Source organism: Corapipo altera, unplaced genomic scaffold, assembly GCF_003945725.1.
Source record: "Corapipo altera isolate COAL_440 unplaced genomic scaffold, ASM394572v1 22b, whole genome shotgun sequence".
Lineage (NCBI taxonomy): Eukaryota > Metazoa > Chordata > Aves > Passeriformes > Pipridae > Corapipo > Corapipo altera.
Window position 1 is genome coordinate 2,150,937 of NW_020884876.1, and position 17,375 is coordinate 2,168,311.

General features: G+C 37.7%; 1 protein-coding gene across 1 annotated transcript in view; it reads right to left on the minus strand.

The window, feature by feature from the left end:
• SCFD2 (sec1 family domain containing 2) overlaps positions 1-17,375 on the minus strand; it is a 188,614-nt gene that overhangs the window by 151,703 nt on the left and 19,536 nt on the right. Inside the window, exon 3 of the mRNA XM_027635848.1 lies at positions 4,521-4,648. Coding sequence (XP_027491649.1) covers positions 4,521-4,648 — 128 coding nt within the window. The remainder of the gene's footprint in view (positions 1-4,520; positions 4,649-17,375) is intronic.

Here is a 17,375-nt window from a genome sequence, read left to right on the forward strand (position 1 = left end):
AATTTACACCTACACAATGGGTATCTGAACAGATTTTATCAAGTATTTATCAGCATTCACCTCGGTATCCAAATCACAAATGCAACTATCTCAGAGACAAAATGTAGTTCTTAAAAAGCCTTGTTTGTTGGCTTTAGGGGTTTTTTTTTACAGTGTTTGTGTGTATATATAGATTGACATGGAATATTTTGGTGCCTCTTTATTTAAATTGCATCTAGAAAAGGACAGCTACACCTGTTTACATGCAAACACATACTGTTTTGAGAAATGTAGCTAGCTGAAAGAGTTAAGGCAAAACTTAGATGTAATTACTGTATTGGTAACATGGTTTCATCCTGTAAAGGAGTTCAGTGTCCACATACCCATAGTAAGCAATATCAAACAAACACTCCCCAAAAGTCAATACTGACAGCATTATTTAACTCCAAGGAAATTACATCTTAAAAACCATTATACTCATATTATGTATTTGTGGATTAAACTAATTAAGCAGTATGTAAACCGGATGTAGCACATGTAAAGCTTTTGTGCTGGCTGGAATTCTGCACAATGCTCATGCCTGCCTTCTCCAGGGCTGACATCAGAAAATCAAATATGCTCCATAGCTATGCAGCTCAGGTTTTGTTCTGCAAATAAAGGGGAAAGCAGTTCCACAGTTTTATGTTCTAGCTGGTTTTATGGACCAACACTCGGCATTTTGTCTCCCTCTGTGATGCAGTTTCCTAAGACTTGCAATTCTTCTTTCAAGAAGAAACAGCATTTTAAAATGCTTGCAAACGAACAGCTCTGAACAGCTTACTACCCTCCATCACTTGATCAAGTTTGTAACAACAATATAGCTCTTTCACTCACAAAGTGAGTGACAGATAAAATATACTCTTTTCTCAGATATACATGGAAGGAAAAAAAGAAACAAAAAAAAAAGCAAATCTTCCTTGAAGATCGTATAAGACCACTTAATGGTCCACCTGAAAACCTGAGTATGACAGAGCTACAGAAAAAGGTCAGAATCCTGCTGTATTTACAAATGTCAAGGAGATGGTCTTAAATTTGAAACTGTGCTTCCTCCAAGAATCCATCCACCAAAACTTACAACTTTAACCACCTTCTTTCCATAGACTCCTTCCGAAACAATCAATAGAACTTTCAGACATCCCCACTACCACTTTCCTTAATACAACTAATAAAATGGATTTGCATATTGTGAGAAATATTTCTAATTAAAATTTCGGAGACGGCCAAATAAAGTGAAACAAAGAACTTTATCAACAGCGCTGGGTGCACTGAACTCGTGACCTGGTTCGAGCACACCTGATTGGGAGCAGACAAACCTTTTTAAGGTCTCTTGATTTACATAACCACTCCCTTGCACCTCCCATGCCAGGCCCTGCTCCCCTCTTCCTCAAAAGGCACTCTTTGCCTTTTGGTACTCTTTGCCATTGGTTGTTCCCATCCACCTATCAGGTTGTTTCCCTGCCCCTGGCCACATGGTCCCCCGGCAGTGAGCCCAAATTGGTCTCACTGCCTTACATACTTTCCGATTTGCCTTCTCTACTAGACCAGTAAGCAAAACAGTAAGTCAGCAGTAGTAACAGTGACCAGAACAACTTGCAACCCACCAACTCCTGACCACAAAATGGCTCTTCAATCTCCTCAAATGACCTCCAGGTATCTCAACATGAGGTAACCATGGAAATCCCTGCTTGTAACAAAACCATCCTATTTATTTCTCACAATATCAAGAACATCTGAAAGCAACGCTCCAATCTACCCAGCTCAAAAAATGTGATCAAAATTGTTTCCTTTTTTCCTCTTTCTTCTCCTTCCTCAGAACTCCTCTCCTCTCTCCACTCCTTCTGATTTCAATGGAAGCAGATGGAGTTCCCAGCGGCCTGCAGACATTTAGAGGTATTGGAGAGAAGACATGAGTCCTCTTCTACAGTTTTCCTACTGTCCTTCCCTCTCAGGAGGAGGCAGACACATTCAGAAGATACCAGAAAGCAAAAACTTAAGCTGCGTGTCCTCCCACAACTGTCAGAGCTCCTGCCACACACAGCCAGGCAGAGAGAGAGGAAAGCTGGGCATCAGGCACATTGCTTGCAGGGAAACATGGGCAAGCACATGCACATCTCAGAGCAATGAGCAGCCTTTCAAAGCCCAGAAAACAACTGAATTTATTTTCTTTACACTCAAAATATGGAAACAGGATGGGATTGAGTTTCCAATCGCTTCACAGGGCTCCCATGCTGCCAGTGTCACACGTGATGCGGTTTTTCAGGCAGGTGGCCACTGCAGGAGGGCTTGGCTACACCAAATGTAATTCAAAGCTTTGCTTTCAAATGTAATTCACTCCTTATTTCCAAGGGGGAAAAAAGGCAAGAAAGTAGTAGTAAGGAAAATACTCTAACCATCTGACACAGCCGGTCTTAGTAAAGAGAGTAAGAGGAAACTTTCATGCTAAAAAAACTCTCTGACATTTAATATTAGAGCCATAAAAAACTCAGAAAATATCCTAAGTGTTGGGAAAACCAATGTGCAATCCACTGAGATCTTCCAATACATGCAGAACCTGAGGTAAAATCATAAAAACTCAAGTCTAAGCACAGAGCAGAGTGAAAGCATTTCCCTTCTCTCCAGCCAATGTTGCCTCATATCACAGCTGCAGTGGAAGGAACCTTTCAAGAAAACACAGCAATCAGGACCAGAACAGGCCACTAGAATTTTTTTCTTTCTCAGCAAATGCAGCAATTGATAAACAACACAATTTTCAGCTTCCTGACAGAGAACTAACATGTTCTGTAGCACGATGAACAAGCAACGAATGCTGTAAAAATGCAGATCTGTTTTAAAAAGTCATTAATAAATACATGTCATCGCACAGTGTGACATCTGGGCATGAGTTTGGGGTTTTCTGCATTTATGCTCAATAAGAATTTTTTATTTTGGTGACCGTAGTGCCTTCCTTTCTTTCCTTCTTACTCATTTTATCCCTGTTTATCATTTACAAAACTGCCTCGAATTTTATTTCACCCTTTGAAGTTCAACTACAAAGTTAACAACTGATTATAATACTAGTGCGAGATAAATATACAATTTACAGAAGAACAAAATTCCATAAACATTAGTTTATGCTACATTTCAAAAAAAACAAGACAAAAAGATCAGAAATTTGTTTCACCATCAACTCCTAAATGTTTCTGTACGGTACTACATTGGGCCCGCATACATTAGAGATTTAGACTGCCATCTGTAAGTGTCACCTACTATGATTAAGAACCAGGTTATTGCAGCCTTCACTGAATACCACAGGAAGGAGATACAGAAGAAAGGCTAATCTAATCATTCACACAAAGGAGCAAAGGTCATAGATGGACTGTTGCCTCTCAAAGACAAGCAGTAATTACTTTTATAACAAAGATGAGTTTCAACGTTAATAATAATGTTTTTAATGGTGCATGTCATACAACAACATGGGGGCTTTTTAACTTTATTATGGTGAATACTGATACGTACATTGAAAGCTTAAACAGGATTTTATTCTTTACTGTCCCTTGCCTCCTTCAGACAAATTTGTAATAGCCCTCTCACAGTTGCTCCTTTTCCATTTCTTTAAAACAGCTTACAGCATTAATGTTACATAAATTTAGGATTTCTGATTAATAATCTACCAGGTATTTGTAAAGACCATACAATATATTACATGTTATAGTTATTAAGAGTTCATGAGCTGGCTGTACATCTAATTCTTCTAGAATATCTTGGCAGTTCACCCTGGAGTCACAGATAAAAGTCTATTACTCTTACTCCATGAGGACCTTTCTCTCTTGATGAAAAGTTCAGCGTAAAATAGTTCCAAGAGTACATACAATACAGAAAAATACTGCTGTATAGAGCAATACAAATTTTTATAAAACTAACATTATATCAATTCCTGTATATCACTGAGTATGGTATATAACGAGAATGAGGTTCTAAAAGCACTACTGAAAGTCATTTATGTTTTAATCTGTATCTCTAACATTTTGAAGAATTCAGGTTTAAAGAGTGTCTAGACGTGTTTTTCAGCTTAAACTCTCTTGAGCCAGGCAGTCTTACTTCACGTAAAACTCACTACCTATGTAATGCAACTACTACCTATATAAAGTAATCATACGTAAGATCTGCACAACTTCTATCAACTGCTATTTAAAATGCCTGCTTTCAGGACACAAATCCTGCTGGTTTTTTAAGAAAACCTAAATTCTCATCCTTTGCAAAATACAGACAAGTAGCACTGCTAACCATTTGCATATGCCTTTAAAACCTTCCTTCTAGAAACCCACTGCTTCTTCATGGCTCTTACCTTTTTGAGGTTGTTGTATTTAAAACAAAATAAAATTGTGTCTCACTCATATACCAGAAAGATCCTACGGTAGCCACAATGCTCACCTGAAATCTGTTGACAAGGATGGGGGTGAAGCAAGGATGGGTGGGTTTTTTCCAAGAGGGTTATGTCAGGAAGGCTATGTCACATTACTCACCCATGCTCATCTTAATAGGTAAATTTTCTCTGCTTGCAGCCTCCACAAGGTGTCTCCTGGCCTCCATCACAGCTTCCTTTTGTTTGAGGTTCATGAAGGACTCCCAGAGAGCTTTGGCAGCTGGATCACTATAAGAATATGACAAGGTTACACTAAACATTGCTTGAATAATGGAGTAGGCTTAAGACAACATTTATATTTTGAGATGAGTGCTTCTACTTAGTAATCTCTGAGGTGGGCAGGATACAAGCAAAAATAAAGTGATATAAAAGCTTGATTATTCTTACCAGAACAGTTGCTACAGTTTTAGAAAAAAGAAGCTAGATTTTTTGGCTGCCAATTATAAAGCATTAGAATTCACATACAATAATTAAGCATGTAATCCTCAAAGTAACCACTACTGTTTAACCATGGGAATAGCAGAAACAGTCTAAACTCCTTCAGCTACCAAAAAGCCATAGAAAGGACAGGCTCTAGCTTCATCATGAGAGTTTAAATCCCAAAGCCAGTACTTCCAATTCTGAAGGCTGTTGGTATGAACTGATGAACTTCCAAAACTCTGGATTCATAGATTCTCCATACATGAAAAGGATAATGCACAGCAGAATGTAACCGTCCTTATGACTGCTGTTCTTAGAGATTCCTTTTTATCGTTGCTGTTGCTAAACTTAAATTAGGCTTTTATGTAGCTCATTTGCACTCAGTTTCCTCAGTCTTCTCTCTCCTCCAGGAAACTGCATTTGTTGCTGGTGTGAATGAATTCAGTGTTTTCTCAGTGGCAGGGGAGAAGGGAGGAAAAACCCTTGCTTGGGGCTAAAGCCACACATTGAGATTAACCATGTAGAATTTTTTTTTATTTGTTTTCTATTTTAAAGAAAAAGCTTCCCTCTGTTTTTTCTTCAGGAGACCCTTAACTCCTAAATATGTTTTGATGTAATTTACAACAGGCTTATAAAAATGCCAAAACAAGCTTTGTTTCATGGAAAATAAGACACCCCAATAATTCATTTGATAGCCATTACAGAGCAGCTGTGCTTATGCTCTGTTGCAACATCAGGGTTGTATTTAGCAAATCTGAGCTGTCTCCCAAATCAGGTAAGAGGATTGCCAACCCCACTCCAGACATCCTAGAAACCCACATCCTCTGTCAAAGCCTGAGTGGGTGGAAGGACCATGGGAAGAGCGTTGAGTTACTCTTCTTCTGAACTAATTGTAAATGACTAGGAAGAGCAAATTTCACCCTACTGCCATACTTTAAGAAAAAAAAAATTATTAAAATTAAATATTAAATGAAATTTAAAAATTAAATTTCCAGTAACAGGGGCAGGAGGTAGCACCTCCCAAAAGCAGCCGGGACATCTGCAGCAAATCCCTCTACTCCATCGCCAAGTGTGATCTGAGCACTTATGCTGCAACTGTTCATGGGCAGCGGCTCCAAAGGGATTCCTCACAAGAAAAGGCACACTGATATTTAATATAAAATAGTGCAAGAAATAAGGAACATATTTCCAAAGCAACTAGATGCTTCAACACAATACGAAAAATTTCTTTATGGAAAGGGTTGTCAAGCATTGGAACAGGCTCCCTAGGGAAATGGTGGAGTCACTGTACCTGGAAGAATTCAAAAACCAAGCAGATGTGGCACTTTGTGATATGGTTTAGTGGGCATAGGCATACTCAGCCAGAGGGTGGACTTGATGATCTTGGAGGTCTTTTCCAATCTTAATGACTCTATGATTCTATGATCCTCAGGTATTTTATTTTTATACACTATCTACTCAATTACGATGCAGCCCTCCCCACCCGGCATCACTTTTAAATGCAGCCTATTGATCCTGTTCACAGGGTATGTCTTACCGTCGTTTACAACTGTGCCTCACATCTACCCTTTTACAAGGCCACTGCCTTGCCTGTTAACTAATCCGTTCCTGAACATGCAGTTGCAATACCAAATCAAGAGAGATCAGGAATTGGGCCTAAATGAGCAGGAAGCTAGTGTTAAAAAAACTTTTTTCCCAACTTGGAAAAAACCTCAAGCTTCTTTTCAAGATTTTTAATCTGTTCTTATTTTCACAATTCTCTTCATGAACAAAAATGTAAGCAGAGTCTCACATAAACACAGATGACAGGAGGTAAGCCTTTCAAACAAAGGAAAACAGGCAACATAAGGAAGCTAAAATAAAAGCCTCCGAAATTTTGCACGTTTTTGTAGTCTCCTCTTTCTTACTCCTGTACGTCATAAAGATACTTAGCAAACAATAAAGTGTGGAAAATTCATCCCCAAAACATCTATAAAGCTCAGTAAAAGTAAGAATTTACATAAGGTTGCACCATTTTTCCAGCTGTTATCCTTGCTTTCTGCTCTCCCTTTCCACACCATGTGTTGATTAGTCCTGTCACTTTAGACAGTAAGGTCTTTGAAAGCATCATGCACTATATTTGTATAATCACTACAAGTCCCTGTTTCAGCTGGTACTTCTACTTGTTAATATTTTAAACTATGATACCCCTCCAAAATAACAGACTAAATATTTTAAACTAAACAAAAACCTAAAAATATATGTCATACTAACGCGTTAAGAAAAAAAAAAAAGGGAGGAGTGTTGACTTGCTTTTGCTTTGTAATTTCTTTCTTCCTCTTTTAGCCACAGTAGGTTTTCTTTAATCCCAAGGACTAAAGTTTGAGGGATCCCTGAGGACTCCTTTAATACACCAAAAATAGCAGAAAGCAAAACAACTGTGGTACAGCCTAAAAGCAGATGGGAGTCAACCACACTCCTGCATGCTTGCATCTCTGTGTAATCTATCAAGTTTCTGTAGACATTTTTCTTCCCACTGCTTTGCAGAATACCTAGTAGTTTAGGTATCATATATAAAACAATAGATAAACAGGATGAGATCAATATATATCAATAGATAACACAGTCAACTGACTAGGTCAACCCAGAGAAAGCAACAGTTCCTAAACTCAGTCTTTTTTTTTTTTTTTTTTTTAAATAGGGAAAAAGAGCCACAAAAGTACTACTATGTTTTCTGCTGCAAACACTTTTCCTATTCCCTCTCTATTACCCTTTCCGAGAAGGGCTTTTGCTTTGAAACACTGCCCATTCTTAAGCTTCATCAGTGAGAAGACAGGAATGACTGCTGGGAATGAGTCAGTAGGATGCAGTACAGGGCTGTGGTATTGCCTCCTGCCTGATCTGAGAAGTTACCACATTTTCCTTTTAGAGATTTCTAACACTTGGACAATATGTTATCTTATCTTCCCTTTTGGTGAGACATTTGTCTGCGACTGCCTTCCAGCCCTTGTCATGGTGCCCTTCCCCTCATCTTTTTCTCATCTGAGTTCCTCTGCTTTGGTCCAAATGCCCTAATCCGGTGACACTGGTAATCAGTGATTTGTATGGGATCCAGTACCCCGATTCAAATTTCTCTTTTCTCTTGCATTCCTTGACTTCTCAAGACTTATTTATTGATTTTACAGGTTATCTAGTGAACCGCTGCACTCTGAAAGTAGTTTTCTGAAACAAAATAGTTTGGGGTTTTTAAAATACTTTATGCATTACAAAACGCTTAAAGATATCATCTGAAGGATGAGTTTTTGCTTGAGAAAAAATAAATTCTTTACAGTTATACTACAGTGCAGCTCAGGAACTCAAAATCACCCTTCAAAATAAATGTCACAAAATTAGGCAAATATTACAGTGCCCACTTCTGTGCATTTCTATTACAAAATGTTTTGCAGGGCACTGCAAGCCTGACAAAGAGAACACTAAAATTCAGGCTGTGAGATTAACCAGTTTCACCAAGAAATCTGGAGTTTTGCTCATGGGTTTGATACCCACCCTGTCCCTTCCTTTAGTTGTTATGGTCATTGTACATATTAACCAGTCATCTCAGAAAACAGAATTTAATAGAAACAAGTGTAGCAGTTACCTGGTAGAAAATTGGAAGTTTATTAATCAAAAATACTGCATTATGTCCAGAGATAAAGCTGAAGTCTGTGAAAAGCCCCATCAGACACAGCTATACCATTCTATATACATAAAGCGGTCTTTGACAGACATTTGATAATTGCAAATTTCTCCCTTCCCCTCATACACAAACACACATTTTTTTAAATGAGTCATTCTCTGTTACAAAAGTAATTAACACTTAACTGCGTATAATTCATACTTTAAAACAACAATAAAGAAGGATATAAAGAAAGAGGGAGAAACCTAAACAACTAAAAGATGCAGCTTTCCTACTGGTATTTGCATGCAGTTTTCAAAACTGAATCGTGAAGACAAAGAGGGGGAAAAGGACCAAATCATCCGATCCATAATCTATATGAATCCTAAAATGAGACATCAACTGCCAATAGTGCCAGGAGAGAGGGGCCGATGAGAACCAGGTCAGAAAGACTGAGATGTTCCATGCTGACTGAAGATACCTGCAGGTGCTTCAAAGCAGTTCTGATTTGCAGTCTCCAGAGGCACACTTTCTTTAATTAAAGATAGGAGAGGTGGAAAAATAAAAATCAGTAACAGAACAGTTTAGCCATGAAGTAGCTAACTAGCTGGCTTCCCAAATTTACAAAGGAAAGACCAAACAATGAAATCTGTTGTTCAGTGGTAGCAAGATGCCAGGACTACAAAGCCAAAGCCCTAAGCAGAAATAAGGGAGCCGTTTGGTAAGCAGTTCTTTTGGTGATGGTGTGCTAGCTTCAGCAACACTCACTGTAGGGGAGCTCGTTCTCATTCCCATGGAACACCTTTCAGCAACACGTTCCGTGGGGGCCTATGCATTGAGTCAGACAAGGAAAAGTTGGTTATTTTTCAACACAGCTCAGATCACTATATTAATTTGCTTCATCTAGGCATTTACAAGTTTATAATCAAATGTCTAATTTTGCACCTGTTAAAATAATTGTAACTTATTCTTTTGATCTGGTCTGGTCTAGTCCTGCAAGGACAATATTGCCAAGTTTATCTGATAGAGAAAGTGCCCCTAACCTACCTGTGGTTGTCTGTAGGCTGTCTCAAAGCTACTCATTTTGAACATATTTGGGGAGAACCGGGGAGGTTGGTGGCACCAAGATGTGCTATCACCAAGCTGGAAGCAGTCTGGAAATAGGTGAAATCAAGTGCTAGTCAATGGAGAACAAACTCTCAGAGCAGACATAAAACTAAAGTCAAAGACTTTAGTCTTTGACTAAAGAAGTGCACCTGGGGGCACCTCCCTGGGAGGTCCAATACACAACACCACAATTTTACCCTTGGCTGAAATGACTAGTGCTTTGAATAGAAAGATATTTACTTCCCTTACTGCTCCAGGTCTTTTCTATCACTTATAAATTATTAAAATATTGTCTTCCAGGTCTCTAATGCAAGAGCAAAAGGGCAAGAAGCAATAAGCCTATACTAGAAAATAGGTCCATTCAATCGCTAAGTGTTCCCATTTACAATTACATTTTCAGATACATAAATAATCCATTCCTAGCCCCCTTAGCATTTATAATATTACTTTGCCAATATATTTCTTCAATAAGCATGAATAATTAACCAATAAGAACAAGTCAAACACTCTTGTCCAAGCAGCCTACCATAATCACCAAAATTATCAGCCACATCAGTAGTCTCTGGCAAATTACTTTGATGTGATCTGATTCCCAGTCAAGGAACATAAAACTGACATGTACATTATCTATTACTGGATTTTTGTCTGGACTTCTTTGCCTAACAGGACAAGTTCAGGTCATCCTGTTTTCTCCTTATAAAACACTGGCATTTCTTTCAGTTACATGTAACCCTTGCCATGTTCCCAGGCTTACTGAAAAACAGGTCAAGAGTCTCTTCCATAACCTTTTCAAAGGCCGAATTGAGAAATCAGTATCTATGTACAGTTTCCTTCCCAGATCTCCTCTCGTTCAAATTAATAAAGGGAAAAAAATTGTACAGTTTTTCTTTGGTTTTAAACCTCTTGGGGTCAGGTGAAAGCACAGCCAACAGCAGAAAAAACAAATAACCAGCTGGAGAACATCATACAAGCAATATACTAAGGAAGGAAGAATAAGCAAATGTGGTTATTTCTACACCTGGCAAAGGGCACAGGATTTCAAAGAGCAATTTGCTGACACAGGCTCTGAATAGGTGACAGAAAATAACTGTGAGAGGGCTTCAAAAATTAATCAACTGAAATGACAGAATTTCACCATAACAAAGTCATGTTTGTACTTTCACAGATAAAAAAAAAATTAGAAAGAAAATTGTGATACTCTCAACACGTGACAGATTCTGTGGTTACTGTATCAGCAAAACTTTCACCTTTCGTCTACGTAGCTTTATAGCTCAGCTGCCTCAGCTGCGCCTGTATATTTTTATAAGAGGAAGGGAGAAGGGAAAAATTCAGTAAAGATTAAATTAAAGCGTCATTAATACCACAAAGCTGCCCAAAACTGAGTGACTGCTAAAAAAAAAAAAAACCACCAAAAAAAAAAGTAAGCATGCTGCCAACTATTGCCTTTGCAATAACACATTTGTTTAAAGGCAATAAAATGTCCACACTAAGTGCACAGCACTTCAAAAACCAACACCAGGTGGTCAGAAGGCCATAACTATGAAGGACAAATCCATTGCTGGCAATATGTCATTTGAATACCGATAAACCAAAGAGAAGCACAAGCCTGCGATAAGATGCAATGATCTGGCCATGAGCCTGGAGAGAGGGGCCATGTATCAAGAGACATCCTCGCTCCTTCAACTGCCCTGCTGTTTCCGAGACGGTTACACCGGATATACTGTGGATTCCTGGGGACAAGCGCCAGCACGACAACTGTGGTGGGGATAGCCAAGTCCCTGGCCGCACCCCACTCCTTGCACAGTAGCCCCCCACTGGAAAGAACCAACAAGATGTGGAACACCCTCCCCTAAACAGCAGCTGCTCCAGGTCACAGGATCGTGTGTGGAACCTGCAGGGAACGCCATGTGGATGAAAAGAGCTGACCTCCACATCGCCATGCTCCCAGGACACAGCTGGGCTCAGAGAATGAATCTGCTCTTAATTTCACCCTTCTAAAAGTGACCAAATGGCTCCAATACAATTTACCCAAAATTTTTCCTACAGAAACAGCTATCAGTATTTCCAGGAGTTCAGTTTCTAGCATGGCTGACTTGCGTGCATCCCGAGCACATGCACTTGATGGGCTAGCCAATGTGTTCAACTGAAGATTCAGCAGGAAAACACAAAATCCTCAAAATTTTTATTTTTAGATAAACGGAAATTGCACATCCTCAAAAGGGACTAAATCTATTTATTTCTAAGAAAGTAAAATAAATAAGTTTTAAAGTGGCCCTTAGCAGTGGACTGTAATTCTGCTGGTGGACATTTTGTAGTTGGAAGCTCAGCTCAGTTTAATTAAATGCCCCTCAGACAGTAGAAACTTGAACTATTTTCTGATCCATCCTAACCTGAGGAAAAAAGTAAACAAAAACCTAATGTCATCTTTGTATTGTGCTTGAAGAAAACTGCAGGAGCATGGATATTACCACCTTTGTCATAGATTAGTAAAAATATTGAAATGTGGCATAACATACAAAACATTTTAAAAAACAAGCTCTTCACAGCCCTTCAAGTTAGAACATTATTCTCACATTCTCACTTAGATGTATGTTAAAATGCCTCCATGTACTGGTTTTTACAATTAGAACATACAAATGGTACAAAAAAAAAAAAAAAGTCCAACAGCCAACATTAAATAACATAAACATGTTTCTAAAGAATTTAATGGTTATTTCCCAGTTTCACTCCAAGCCCTCAAGCCACTTGGTGGGTGTAATCTGTCCTAGACTCAACTGTGGCTGTATACTTTGGCACAGAGTCAAAACAGAGAGGTTATTGTTTGATTTATATGCCAAGAGCCTCTTAGATAAAGGGCTAATGGCAGGCTGATAGATTCAGCCTTTGCATGTGGTGTTTATACAGACCCTTCTTTCCTCTCTCTCCTTTCTGCATATACTCCAGGAAGGCTGTGTCACATCAAGATCAAGTTAATTAATTAACTCATACTAGCATAATTTGATTGATAAAACAATTGATTCACTAAAGGTCATGGGGAGTGCTGTTAAAACACCAACTTTTCTGCCTCAACAACGCATAAGGTCTTGAGATTTGCATTTTTCCACACTGCAAACAGGAATTTTAAAGAAATAATGCCACTACAAAAATAGATGAAAGAAGCTATGAGAAATTAATCTGTCAATTAAAGTGCACTGCAAAGTTCAGAAGATATTTCAGTGCTTCATAAGATATTTAAGCAAAAAATAAATCAGGTCCTACAACAGAAAGGGTCACATACATGAATTTTCTATATTGTTAGTTCTGCAAACTATTGAACTTTCCACAAAAGAAAACTAAAGGCCTTTCCAACGTGATATACTTTGCTATTCACTACATCTATCTACACTAGGAGTATTTCCTGGTATGTAAATGTTCCTGTACCATTAAAGCATAGTCCTATATGCCCAAATTACTATTTATTAGATGTAAGAAAATTTCATTATCAAATTATAGAATTACTTTTCTGCAAGCACAAGCAGCATAAATTTTTAATTAAAAATATAATCCTATTCTAAAGATACAGAAAAAAAATCATTAAAATAAGACTAAATTTTTAAGAGCCTTTTGCCACCAATTTATTTTAAAACACTTATTTTAAACAACCAATGTATAAAACAGAAGCTGCCAGGCATTTTAAAAACAGTTCTGAAATAATATTTGAAGTGCTGGAAATCAGCTTGCAGCCAGCAAGGCTAAAGTGCTGTAAGCAAAACTGGGAGCTGCTGATCAGCCACATATTTCTACAGTGGATTCTCCTCTGGATTACCTGAAATATCTGTAGTAATAATAAGGGTGAGAAGTAACACATTTATATCATGAGTTTATTGTTCAGTTCACTGTATATAGTTCAATATACAGATATAAATACCAAGGAAGTACAGTATTAATTGGATTAATACATAGACTTGTTCATAAAATGACAAAATTTGCCACTAAAAGTCAAAAGTTTCATAATATTTTGCCTCCTCTCCCCTGTTTTCACCTTGGCATAGATCTCCCTGTGCCAGTAACACTGAGCCAGCATAGAGAATCACATTGCAAACCAAAGTGGGAAGCAGAGAACTTGCTTTGCCTACTCCTTGACAGCTGGGAGCAACTTCCAGGCAGCTCCACAGGATACAGCCCACATTTTCCTTTATTACAGTCTACAGCTGACTCAACATGGCCATAAAAAAAAAAAAAAAATCCAACAGGCAGAGCACAGGGGTTACTCTTGGAAAGCTCTGGCTAACAAATGAAGGGTACACTGTTTAGTGCACAAGGGGAAAGCTGGTTAAAACACAGCAATAAGAGAGGGAACAGTTGCAAGTTATTATATTCAACCTATGATATTTAGATTCATAAAGGCCTACCTACAGATACTGACACTGCAGGGCAATGCTGTACACCCAGTCAAGTTAACTTAAATTTTGCCATCATTTTCAGACAAAAGATGATAAAACAGACTGTTAATTAACATTAGGAAAAGAGAAAATAAGATACACCAGACGCAATCAGTGACTAAGACCAACAGTAACGGGAAAGTATTATTTGAATTTGTTACTGAGTATCATGACAGAATACGTTTCCATTCGTCTTACAAAGAAGCATGTGAAGTGTGGAACAGGATTTGCATGGACATAGTAGCAAGGTCTAAAATATGCTGAGAATACACAAAACCACAATTTCATTTCAGACAGACAAGAATTGTGAGAGTGATATCAAAACAGCTTTTAAACAACATTAGCATTTAAAGTTGCAGAAGTGCTACATTTCATACAAACTACTGTGCCCCAATAAAATCATGACTGCTATACTCCAAACCAGGAAGAAATATGCTCCCTGTTATCGGCAGAGCATGGGAAAACTTAAAAACAAAACAGTTCAGAGGTACTTACAAACACACAGCAACCCCAAACTGTCCCACAAGTTCTTTGTTTACCTTTGTTTACCCAAAGCTCTTTGCTTTGGGATAAATTCTTTTTCCCTCCCTCAGAGATAATGGACAGTAAATCAAACTCCTAAAATTTGATATATTTTTGGTTCCGCAGGTGAACTGAATGACAATAAAATTTAACAATTAATTACTAATAGGTTGGCAAGGATTCAGTTCACATCAGGAATTAATTAAGAAGAAGGGAAAAAATCCTCCTAAGAAAAGTAAATGATAATATAGCATTCTACATTTTGCCTTTTTTTTTTAAATTAAAAAAATAAAAGAGAAACTTAACTTTTTTTTGGCTCATTCATTTATCTACTTTACAGATGGCCATAGTTATAAATTAGAATATGTACACAAGTCTGATGAGTGTGGTCAACCACCATGTGAGGCAGGTTTGTCTCTTGCCAAATCCACCATCTTCAGTTTTATCAAACATTTCCTCAGTCCAAGCATCATGTAAACTTGTAACGACAAGCATTTTAACCACAGTCTTGTTTCATGTTGATCTAAATACAGACATATTTATATATATGTATGCTGTGATACACATACAATAAGCTTTTTGGTTTCAGAAAGCCAAAAAGTTTAACATATACACTTTAGCATCTATGACACAAAACAACTTTACTTGCTAATAACCACATACATGAGACAATGCAGCTGTGCATTAATGATGTTATTGAAAAGTAATGCAACTCCACTCATCGCTGCTTCCAATATCAAAGAATAATAGTATAAACCAATGGCACCAGTGTGCACTAAACCAAAAAAAAAAGGCAATTCAAGCTAGCAGAAAAATAATTTGTGAACTGTATTTTACCATAATAAAAGTCAGAACAAATGTATGCATGCAAATATGCACACAGAATATCTGAAAACTGATTTATAAATCCTCTTATTCTATTCCATTTACATAGACTAGTAATACAAAATTTCTGTTTCAGCTTAATACTAGAACACTTGCTTAGTGAAAATTTCTTGGAAAACATTCAGAACTTTTTTTAAAATAAAATTTTACATATATATGTATTTTTTTTTTTTCAAACTGATATCCTCTAGACAGACAGCACTTCTACAATGTTTCATCTGAATATACACAGTCAATACAGCATTTTCCTGTGTTAAAAACCAAAACTACCCAGTCCAACAAATAGTTTGGGGAGCTATGGGTTCTCATCACCTTTGAGTTCTGTTTATTCTAGCTATTCCCAAGATCATTAATATCCACTTGAACCCATAAACTTGAAGGTCAACAAAAGGTGAAACATAAGGAAACAATATAACATGGAGTATTCCACTGGATTATATGCTGTGAAACATAAAGGCATTTTCCTTAAACTACACTTTTTTTTCTTTATTCCTTAGTAATAGAAAAGATAAGAACATAAACTCCATATTGAGCCAGAGTTTAATTTGGAGGATTTACAGAGTGACTAGCAATTCCTTTTATAGAGAAATTTTAAAATTTACTAACTGTGCCTTTCTAGAAAATGCTATGTAATCAGACTAAAATGAGTAAAAAAATATTCATCAAACAGTACACAGATGGAATAAAAATATAGCCCAAAAATTGTAATATTGTATAAATATCTTACCACTATCACAAGCAACATAAACCCTCTAACAGAAGTCCACACTGATTGTTGTTGTTAAGCTACAACAGTGACTTGTTCTATTACATGTATACGCTTGTGACCAGCAACACTGAGAACACAAAAGCCTTATAAATACATTTCTGCAGCAGCTATCAAATCTTTTGTTGGGAAGAGAATTCCTCTAAGCAAGTAAGGCTGCTCCAGCTGAACGACTGGAAGAAGCAACAGCAAAAGCATGAAATGGCTGGCAAAGGACCAGGCGCTCCCTAAATACATTTCTGAAGCCAGCTCTACTCAGTCTACAAAACCGACTGCCACTGATGTTTCACACCATTACATGACTACTGTGCAAACTGCAATATGTTTTGTGTCCTCATGCTAATGTTGGAAGATGTTACCCTCAGGCAAGTCTTGAGGAAACAAAGACACTTTGGGATAGCAAGGGGTTAGGAAAAGGAACCCATGCAGAGCTGCTGCTGCTTACCAAGCTGAGGCAGGAATGAAAGGGAAGCATTAGTCATGCAAACAGCCTGGAACAGAAGCCATGCCTGGCAATTGCACCAACAAGAAACAGTTCATCGTCCTTGCCTGAAGTCCTTTTATGACAGTTACTTACTGATTTCAAGAACCTCTGAAGTTTATAATCTTGCATGATTATTATCCTGCAACCAAATGTCTCTGTCTTAAAATAGATGAATTCCAGTGTGCCTTTTTCAAAAGTTGGATTATCTCAAAAACTTTACTGGAAGTCAAGTGTACCAATAAGAGAGGGATTTTATTAATCTTTTTTAAGGCTTCCTCCTTTTGATCTACAGCAAGTGTACTTACCAAACACAAGGTTGGATCATTTTAACCCTGTCTGCTGACACCCTAAGCACAGGGAGATGGCAGTTTACTCAAGAGAGAATGGAGAGCAAGCAAGATGCATCTCAGGAAAGTAGGGCTGGTTTTGACAGAAACCGACTGATGTTTAGGTCATACTAATCCTTGAAGTATTAAACCCCACCAAGCTCCATCTTGTATACAGACATGATTTTGAACATGTTCTGTGCAAAAAGAAAAGAAGATATACTATCCACTGGGCAAAATGTCCTAGCTCTAAGATGTGGTCAGGACACTTCAAAATAGTTTAACTCTGTCATTCCGCTAATACCTATTTGTTCCTTTTCTACATTATGTTATTTCAAAACACATAATACATACTGTTAGAATTTTCAACTATTAGTCCCCTGGTAAGGT